The following is an 11111-nucleotide window of genomic DNA, read 5'->3' as shown; positions in this document are numbered from 1 at the left end:
TATAGAATGATGCAGAGAGATTCCTGACCAGTTAAGGGAAGCTTCCTGAGGACATGATTTTGAATCTCTACTATATTCTGATTTACCCCACAGTCTGCAAATACATGAACATTGTTACACTACTATTTAAAACATGACACTTGGGACGCCTGGGTGGCTCAGTCGTTAAGCATCTGCCTTCGGCTCAGGTCATGATCCCAGGGTCCTGGGATTGAGCCCCGCATGGGGCTCCCTGCTCAGTGGGAAGCTTCTTCCTCTCCCACTCCCCCTGCTTATGTTCCCTCTCTCGCTGTCTCTCTCTCTGTCAAATAAATAAATAAAATTTTTAAAAATAAATAAATAAAACATGGCACTAGTCTACAGGTTAAAATAAATTAAAAGTCTGAAACCAGATAATTCAACTACAAATAGATAAACAGATGTTTAGAAAAAGTTTGAAAGTTTAGAACCTTTCTAAAATGATGTTGTTACTAAACATGGCATTTGTTTTCCTTTAATGGAGTCTGTATCTTCATTATTAATAAACAGCTAAAAAGTCATTTTCTTTTTTTTTTTTTTAAAGATTTTTTATTTATTTGACAGAGAGAGACACAGGGAGAGAGGGAACACAAGCAGGGGGAGTGGGAGAGGGAGAAGCAGGCTTCCCGCTGAGCAGGGAGCCCGATGCGGAGCTCGATCCCAGGACCCTGGGATCATGACCCGAGCCGAAGGCAAACGCTTAACGACTGAGCCACCCAGGCGCCCCTAAAAAGTCATTTTCTTTGCCTCTCTTTCTCCTGTTTATTTAAATCACACCAAAGGCCAGACCACCTTGAAATTTATGATTTATCTGAAGAGACCTGAAATAATGTATTTGCCAAGAATGGACACATTAATTTGACCAAGAATTTTGTGAAATTTTTGAAACACAGTAAATTTTGTGAATCAAGGTACTAGAAAAGCAATCAATGTCATTTGATACAGATGTAAAGACATTCTAGAAAGTTCTTCCACTATAAGTAAATTAAAAACAAAATGATGATGATGATGATGATGGTGACTCACACTTATTATGGGCCAGGCAAAATTCTAAGTTCTTTACATGTGTTTTAATTCATTGTATCTGCATAAGGAAATGATTAGATATTCCTCACTAGACAGTTGATGAAATGGGAGACAGAAAAATTCAATTAGTTGTCCAAAATGACATTGCTATTAAGTGGTAGACTTCTATAAAAAAATCAAATTCAAAGATAGATCAATCTGCACATGAATTCTTTCTCCTATTGCCTTTTTACATTATTATTTTTATTTTAGTAAATCATACCTGCAGAAAAGTTTATAAATCATGTGGGCTGCTCTATGAATTATCAAAAAAAGAACAAACTCATGGAATCCCCACTTATAACTAAAACTTGAACAACCATCACCCCAACAGTAGCACATTCCTACTCTCTGAAGTAACTTCTACTTTGACTTATAATATCATATATTATTACATGATATGGGTTTTTATTTAAATGAAGTCATGTGGTATATACTATTTATTTTACTTGACTTTACTGTTTGTGAGATTCATCAGTTTTGTTCCATGGAGCAAACTGTTCATGAATATGTGGGTCTGTTTCTAAGCTCCTATTCTGATCTATTGGTTTACTTATCTTTCCTTGAATTAACACTATAAAATTTGTTTTACTATATGGCTTTTTTAATATCATTTTTTCATTGTACTATACTCTTTAATCCCTATGCCCTATTTCCCTTATCCCCCTGACCCACGTCCCCTCTGGTAACCATTGGTTTGTTCTCTATAGTTAAGAGTCCATTTCTTTATCTCTCACTCTCTTTTCTTTCCCTTTGCTCACTTGTTTTGTTTCTTAAATTCCACATATGAGTGAGATCATATGGTATTTGTCTTTCTCTAACTGACTAATTTCACTTAGCACTATACTCTCTAGCTCTATCCATGTCACTGTAAATGGCAAGATTTAATTCTTTTTTTATAGCTGAATAAAATTCCATTATATGTATATGTGTGTGTGTGTGTGTGTGTATCACATGTTCTTTATCCATTCATCTTTCAGTGGACTCGGGCCCCTTCCATAGTTTAGCTATTGTAAATAATGCTGCAGTGAACATAGGGGTGCATGTATCCTTTTGAGCTGTGTTTTACTGGGGGTAAATACTGAGTATTGCAATGCCTGGATCAAAGTGTAGTTCTAATTTTAATTTTTTGAGGAACTTCCATACTCTTTTCCACAATGGCTGCATCAGTTTGCATTCTCATCAATAGTGCTAGGGTTCCTTTTTCTCCACAGTTTTGCCAACACTGGTTGTTTCTTATGTTTTTGATTTTAGCCATTCTAACAGGCATGAGGTAATATCTCTTTGTGGTTTTGATTTGCATTTCCCAATGATGAGGGATGTTGAGCATCTCTTCATGTGTCTGTTGGACATCTGTATGTCTTCTTTGGAGAAATGTTTGTTCATGTCTTCTGCCCATTTTTTAACTGGAATATTTGGTTTTTGGGTATTGAGTTGTACCAGTTCTTTATATATTTTGGATACTAATCTTTTATCGGTATGTTATTTGCAAATATGTTTTCCCATTCAATAGATTGTCTTTTAGTTTTGTTGATTGTTTCCTTCACAGTGCAGAAGCTTTTTATTTTGATGTAGTCACAACAGTTTATTTCTGCTTTTATCTCCCTTGCCTCAGGAGACATATCTAGAAAAAAGTTGCTATTGCTGATGTCAGAGATTACTGCCTGTGCTCTCTTCAAGGATTTTTGTGGTTTCAGGTCTCACATTTAGGTCCTTAATCCATTTTGAGTTTTTTATGTATGCTGAAAGAAAGTGGCCCAGTTTCATTTTTTTACATGTGGCTGTCCAGTTTTCCCAACACCATTTGTTGAAGAGACTGTCTTTTTCCCATTGTATATTCATTCCTTCTTTGTCAAAGATTAATTGACTATGTAACAGTGGTTTATTTCTGGGTTTTCTGTTCTATTCCATTGACCTGTGTGTCTATTTTTATGCTTAATTTACTATATAGATTTTTTAAAAAGTTGATCCTGTTTTCAAGATTGCCATGGCTTTTCCCGGCTCTTTATATTTCAGTAAAAATATTAGAATCAATTTTTCAACTTACACATGCACACCCGCACAAACTCCTGGGATTCTTTTTCCAAGGAAGCCATTAAACATATAAACCAATTTGAGAAAACTTAACATCTTTCCAATATTGAATATTATAATCAAAAATGTGGTCTATCCTTCCTTTAATTTATATCTCTGTAATTTCTCTCAATAATTTTTATACTTTTCTATTTAGAGATCTTGCATTGATTTATTTCTAGTTTTGTTTTACCTGCTGATGTAAGTGATATACAATTACAAAATATATTTTCCAATTGTTTCTTGGTTAAATATATGTAAATGAAGCTGATTTTTAGATTGACCCTACATCCAATAAGTTTGCTAAGTCACATTTAAATTAAATTTAATTGTATTTAAATTTATTTTATTATAAGTGTTTGCAACATTTTATGCAAAGTCTGAGAGCCACATTTAAATTAAATTTAATTGTATTAAAATTTATTTTATTATAAGTGTTTGCAACATTTTATGCAAAGTCTGAGAGCCTTTTTTTCCTCCAATCTTACATACTTTTTCTTGCAGCAATAAGGAACTCAGTGTTAACTGAATCTTACACTCATGAATTAAACCCAATTTGGTGATAATATACAATTTATTTTATGTATCATTGGACTTGGTGTGCTTATCTTTTGTTTAGAATTTTTGCAACTGTGTTTATGAGATACTTTAGGCTACAGTTTTTCTTTCTTGTAATATCCTTGTAGGATCTTTATGTAAGGTGATATGTTCTCAAAACACAAAAAGTTGTTCATTTTTTTCTATCATCTGTAAGGATTCATGGGTATATTAATAGTATTTCTTTCATAAACATTTGGAAGAATTCACTGATGAAACCATCTGGGTTTGTAGTTAATTTGAGGACAAGTTTTAAATTATGAATTCAATTTATCCAATAGATCAAGCTACGGAGATTTTTTTCTTCTTTCCTAGTTTGCCCTTAAACCTCAAAAGTTATTCATTCCAATACAGAATGTCCAGAGTTCTTTGTCTTTTGGAACTTTTTCTGAATCTTTAGCTACCATGGTAGCAACAGCAAAAAAGCAGAAACACTAACATAAAGAAGAAGCTGGCACATAATCAGATAAAATACTTTCTCAATTCAATTATAGAGAAGATCAAAGGGATATTTCACTCTCATCAAGTTAAAAACAAAGAAACTGAAAACCTTCACATGGATTTTCTTAATTTTACATTAACTTTCATTCCATGCTATTATGCTTTACTATTTTTAAGTTAAATACAGAGTTAGAAATGTGTGAAAAAAATTACTTTTCTTCAAACTTGTTAAACAGATATAATGTAAGCAGCTACTAAGTGGCACAGTGAATAAACTGGCAAATCTTAATCAGATGTGAGTGGTTTTGTCTAATACATGCTATTATATATTCAATTTTCAAGTTTATACCTCAAACCAAGTATATGTTTATAAGTATAAATAGTTAAAACATGACATGTATGTAAATACATTTTAATATTTAATCAAAAGTTTACATTTAAAAAATTATACTCTTCTGCTTTATATTCTAGCAGTGAACATATGTTGAATAATATAAAATTCACCTTAGATAAGATTACTAGAACTAAAATGTTGCTAGTGCTATTTTCTTGGTATAACATATAAATTTATTTACTGCACATTATTCATCAGTGATCTTAAAATCATTTAAAATACTTTCACCTTTGATTGTATGGTGTTTCCTAATATTTGTCAATTCCAGGATAAAATAAAATAACTTTGCTAATAACAAAACTCAATGTTTGAAGTTAATTATAATAATTTACATCAAAGCAAGGACTGAATACATCTTCATTTAATAATACAGAAAAGCATTAAATCTAACCTTACATTTTAATTTACATTTTCCTAAAATACACACTAAAAAAACAGCCAAACACTATATATATATATATATATATATATATAGTATCCATTATCTCATTAGTGTCAACATTATATGACATCACTATAGATGACATAAAATGTTGCCTAGTTGTTTTCTAGTATTAAAAGAAATCAGCCTTGCTGGGAATTCAGAGACCACAGAAATGTAAGCATGAATGTCTGTTTAAATATCTGATAACACTACTCAATATCTAAGTAAATATGGTAAATTTATGGTGTATAACTTCTTTGAAAAATGTTTTCTAATTCTTACAAAGCCAGAAATGTTTATATAATTACGTGATATTTTTCCACATCAATAACCAGTAGAATAATTATAAATAATGAATAGAGGAAGATTAATTAGCTTGGTAGAAGTACTTTAACTTAGCTTAACTCAGTTTAACACAAACAATTCAATACATTAACCTTGATCATTATTCGATATGTATCCTAGAATTATTAATTTGCAATTTACATGTGTTGAGATTTAAACTTTTTTACACCAATCTAATAGTAAGTTACTGAATTGTCTTCATGTTTTGACTGTTTTTCTCCTGCAGTGGGCCTGACTGAGCCTTGTTTACTTCCCTGATATATTACCTGTACAATTCAACACAACAACCAATTCTATATGAACAAATTTGCAACAAATTTAGGACCATTTTTTGTTGTAAATATCATTAGTTCACCTTTGGCAGAACCCAGAACACTTGGAGTATATATATTTTGCTCAGATAAAACACTAAGAAATAATGGTTGTCTCTCAATCAAAGTGGATAAATAGAGACAAAATATTGCACTTGTTTTCCTCTTTTTTCTCTTTCACCCAAGATCAAAATAAGCTCAAACATGAGTCTCATGAGGTGGAAAAAAATCTTCAGAGAGACAATAAGTTGTCCAGGGATGAGAACAAGGCTCTTAGAAAAGAAAACAAGTCCCTTTGGGGAGAAAATAAAGCTCTTCGACAAGAAAACAAAACCTTCCAAATGGACAACCAGTTGATCCGGGAGATAAATCAATCCTTGAGACAGCAAAACAAGGTCCTATGGAAGTTTAAAACTGTGATTTCGGAGAGCCAAAAACCAGCAGGGGAAAAAATCAATGCTCTGAACACAGAAAGAAAGTTTTATTGGCAACAGAATCGAGCCCTGGAAGCTCAGATCAAGGCTCTCAGAGAACAGGAGAAGGCCTTCCAGAATGAGGCAAAAGCTCTTCAGGAAATAAGGTCTCTCCATGAGGAGATAAAAGGCTTGCAACACCAGGAGAGCGCAATCAAGATGCAGGAACAAGCCCTGATGAAAGAAGGAATAGCACTAGAGATGGAAGAACAGGCTCTGTGGAAGGAGGAACAGGCCCTTCGTGAAGAGAACAAGGCTCTTAGAGAAGAAAATAGGGCTCTTCAAGAGGAGGAAAAAGCCCTTCTGGAAGAGGCAAAGGTCCTTGAAGAGTGGAATAAGATTCTTCAGGGAGAAGACAACAAACACACGTGCTGGAAAAATGCACAAAAATAAAACAGAGCAGGAGAAATGTGACCTGAAGACGTAACCAGCAAACCATGAAGACCATTGACATTCTAGTAAAAATCATTAAAACTTTTGAAGGTGAAATACTGTTGCTGGGGTTGAAGTCAAAAGCCTGGAAATTTACAGTACTCAGTATCTGGTCCTGGAAACTAAATAAAGTTCTCAAAAGGTAAAAAAAAAAAAAAAAAAGGAAATGATTATTTTGGGTTTACTTAGATTTCACACTATTCTTGGAGGTATATATTATTCTAGAATAATCTGCAAAGATGTATTGCTCAAAGCATGACACTGAATGCACAAGGGGTTTTGCCCTTTACTTTCAAAAACATTGGATGAATATTGTAAGAAATTAACAGCACAGTGGAAATATTTGTCTCAAAACTTGATCTTATTGAAATATAAAGTTTTGTATACTTTGTTCATATGTATTGTAAAAAAAAAATGTACTGTAGAAGAATATCCTGTGCTTTTATGCTTATTTCGGTGATAAAGTTCTATGCTTAGTTTGGTGATAATCAAATATGAGGAATTTTAAAAACAGTGGATAATACAGAAATTGAGTGTTAACCAGCTTTCCCACTTTCTCTTTATTTTTACTTTCAGTTATTGTCCTCCTTTTGCTTGCTGGGAGGGAGGCTGTTCTATCTAATGAATGTGTTAAAGAAAGAAAAGAAGGAGTGAGAAAGAGTCTCCAAGCTTAAACAGGGGTTTCGGAGTTTGGAATGTGAATGTGTGGAGCAGTTCATAATGAATGTAAATTGGGGAAGGTAGAAATGGATTTTTCAGAAGTGTTAATGTTGATAATTGATCTAATTGAATGCTCTTTAAAAATAATTATGCAGGGCGCCTGGGTGGCTCAGTTGGTTAAGCAACTGCCTTTGGCTCAGGTAATGATCCCGGAGTGCTGGGATCGAGTCCCACATCGGGCTCCCAGCTCAGCGGGGAGCCTGCTTCTCCCTCTGACCCTCTCCCCTCTCATGCTGTTTCTCTGTCTCTCTTTCTCTCAAATAAATAAATAAAATCTTAAAAAAATAATAATAATTATGCAAAAACTGAGTCACATGGACTCATGGATTTATTAGAGTTACATATGTAGCTATAGGCCACTAGAGTACGAACTGCATAGAGGGCTGGTGCGGTACCTTATTTTCATTGCAAATTTGAGCACTTAATTCAGGGTAAATATTTAATGGGATCTATTGAATATAACTGAAGTTTATATCTCATTCTGATTTTTGTCTGGTGTGGGGGAATGGGAGAATAAGAAAACTATAGGAAGAGAACACTTTTTTGTCTTCCCTAGGTGCTGCCACATCTGCAAAAGACCAACATACATTTATTGAATACCTGTAATTAGCACTCTATTAAGCAAGACATTTACATTTATGTATAAAAAGTGAAAAAAAAGGATTTTAATGATTCCATAGAGTATAAAAAAAGATAAAACATTATTACTTCCTTAAGAAAGACTACCTGCCTGAAAACAGTTTGCTGACCACTGTTTCTTGGAACTTATAATCACCATTTAAACAAAATAATCAGCCTTGGAGAAGATTGAAAAGCAAATTTGTAGATGTATGCTTGACAGATTTGCAGTCCAATTAGGACAGAGAAGAAACGCAAAGCCTTTATCATTGTTTCTACCTCAAAGGATATGGAAGAAGCCTGCAGGCAAGAGAACAGCCAACTTGGTGTTCTAGGGATTTATGAATATGTGGCTTTATTGCCTACACACTAATTTTGATATTTTATTGTTCAAAGAAAAGAGTTCTTGCTCTACAAATTCCCTGCCATAGTATTTAGGCGAAATAAACTATTTTACTCTTTGGTGACGAGGTCAGAAGAGCAGTGTCCATGGTGTGGGTATAGTTATCAATGGCTCCTCTCAGTGAGAAAGCTGTCATTATTGCATCATAGTTAAATCAGCAGCAACTAGGGTTAAACTGTAGGCTTAGTACATACTGATCACAATTTCAGTATCTCCTCTTTGAATTCAAATGCTAACCCGAAAATTGGCACTGCTACAAAGAAATTTTGTTAATCTTTATAGCCCACCTTACAAGCGAAAAATTATATAAGTAGGGAATGGGTTAAAACAACTTATGTTGATATCACTTATCATACATAATGTCTGATATTTTACCCTTACAGACTAATCAAAAGTTTCTGCTAAAATTTCCAGTTACTATATTTATGAAATACTATATTGAAAACTGTATTTTCCCACATAATTAGTTGGATACATTTACATGTACATTAAAAAGTTTTCATATTTCTTGTTAGATATCAATTTCATGGAAATTGTGTGTTAAAAAGAGGAAATACTTTCGGATGAAAAATAGGGGCATTCTGATGCTCACAATGCAGGAACTTTATTGTATATGAACTTTCTCTCTTTGTTCATTTCTAGATCTTTCCTCATGACTTCCAGAAAGGATGGTCACCTGAATACCTAATATTTCCAATGGGATTGCCCTTCCACCAGTCCAGTAGTCATTAACTGCAGGAGGGAACAGCTGCATGGATGTTTTAAATATCCTCTTAGAGATAATAGATTGCATAACTTTAAGACACCCTCAGGTCTAAACCCATATACTAATGTCCATTTATTTAAGGCCACAAGTTCTAGGCTCCCAAGTCCATCCTTCTTTGCTTTGATTTATACTCCATGATGCTCTATATAACTTCTAGTATATCCCAATTCCACATCATTCCTCACCCTCTTGAACATTTTAACAAACCTCCAACATCATTACCTCTTTTCTGAAAGTTCCTTTGTCTTCTTAACCTAGATAGACCTCAGTGATACTGCTCGCTTAGTATGCCTTTCAAGTGAAAGCTTTTAGGCACCAGGCAAAGATGGAGCTAGTGTAGGTTTCCTCATTTCTCCATTTGCAAAAATTTTTATCCTACAAAAGAATTTGTTCCAACGAAGCACATATGAGATACCACTTCTATCTTATGTAATACTTCATATTCAGACTTCCTGGTTGTCTCATTCAGACATTAAAACCTTTGGCATCTGGCTCACAATATTTCTCTCCCCCTCCTCCTGCTTTTACCTCCTCTGTATGACTTCAAACTTCATATAGAGGATTAGTCCAGAAATGTGTGGCTCAGCACCTTGGATCTTTTTTTTTTTTTTTAGATTTTATTTATTTATTTGAGAGAAAGACAGAGAGATAGTGATAGAGGATGAGCAGGGGGAGAGGGAGAAGCAGGCTCTCTGCTGAGCAGGGAGCTCCAACATAGGGCTCAATCCCAGGACCCTGGGATCATGACCTGGGCTGAAGGCAGATGCTTAACCAACTGAGCCACCCAGATACCCCTTGGATCTTATTTTCAAAAACTATTTCCTCCGTATCACCTCAGTCTCCATCCTCATTGTAATACCTCAACACCTTTATGATTGGCAAGTACACTGATTCTGACCTAATTCTTCGGCCAGTATAGAGTGGTATTTACCTATAGGGAATACTAGTCTCCATTTCACTGTAGTTCTTGTAATGTACCCTACTTAGTCCCAGCCCCCACTGAAGATCTACAAGAATAAGCCAAAGCTATTGCTATATTATCTGAAAATAGTGAGACAAGATATTCAAGGACTGATGGTTACTGAAGCCTCTAAGAGAGACTGTTCATAATTGGCTCAAAGGGAGGACTGTACACATCTTTTTCCAACTTGACATTTATGATGTCACGTTGGTATCTTCAACTTTGTATACTCCAAAGTAAGGCTGGCTCGCTTGCTTGCTTGCTTGCTTGCTTTCTTGCTTTCTTTCTTCTTTCTTTCTTTCTTTCTTCTTTCTTCTTTCTTTCTTCTTTCTTTCTTTCTTTTTCCTTTCTTTTCTTTTTCTTTCCTTTTCTTTCTTTCTTTCTTTTCTTTCGTAAAGCTAATAAACATTTGCCAATACAAAGTCAAAGTACTTGAAAATTGCTTAAAGAAAACAATGAAATCTAGATGTTTTATAATCCCTGATTTTGTGCATTTAAATAGAGAATACTGTCCAATTAATTTCAGATATTGATAGCCTCAGTTATTTATGTTTCAAATAAATTTCCTAAGACATTAATGGTCTACACTTTGTTGACCATGATTCATTTTTTTTTCATTGTTTAAATTTGTTTTATTTCCAACTTTTTTGGGGGTACCTTAAATTGTAACTTCCAAGAACCTGCTTCTACTATGGGTAGGCAAGCTGATTTTAATTCTATTAGCTTCAATTATGTAGTTCTTCATCAGCATGCAATGATTCATATTTTAAACAGGAAAAATAAAAGGATAATTGAAATAATGAAGCAAGATCTTTTTCCTCTAAAACACTATTATCATTATCTTATTTTTATCAAGGCATATATTTTAATATTTACATAATTATTTAAGAATTATAGTCACTGTTCTTAAAAAATATTAGTACAGGGGCGCCTGGGTGGCTCAGACGGTTAAGCGTCTGCCTTCGGCTCAGGTCATGATCCCAGGGTCCTGGGATTGAGTCCCGCATCGGGCTCTCTGCTCAGTGCAGAGCCTGCTTCTCTCCCTCTGCCTCTGCCTCTCTCTCTCTCTG

At 34.2% G+C, this 11111-nt stretch overlaps 1 protein-coding gene across 1 annotated transcript; it reads left to right on the top strand.

Annotated features, from left to right (window-relative positions):
• Window positions 1–5589: 5589 nt before the first annotated feature.
• On the top strand, window positions 5590–6709 carry LOC118009150 (coiled-coil domain-containing protein 70-like). Its single transcript, XM_035002947.1, has one exon. It carries the CDS (start codon window positions 5776–5778, stop codon window positions 6532–6534), a length of 759 nt encoding a protein of 252 aa, XP_034858838.1. The 5' UTR covers window positions 5590–5775; the 3' UTR covers window positions 6535–6709.
• Window positions 6710–11111: the final 4402 nt, after the last annotated feature.

Source organism: Mirounga leonina, unplaced genomic scaffold, assembly GCF_011800145.1.
Source record: "Mirounga leonina isolate KUSES-001 unplaced genomic scaffold, KU_Mleo_1.0 Mir_127, whole genome shotgun sequence".
Classification (NCBI taxonomy): Eukaryota; Metazoa; Chordata; class Mammalia; order Carnivora; family Phocidae; genus Mirounga; species Mirounga leonina.
This window is presented reverse-complemented; position numbering and strand designations above follow the sequence as displayed.

Excerpts from the sequence above, each read along its gene's own strand:
- LOC118009150 (XM_035002947.1), top strand. The coding sequence starts at position 5,776 with ATGGTTGTCTCTCAATCAAAGTGGATAAATAGAGACAAAATATTGCAC.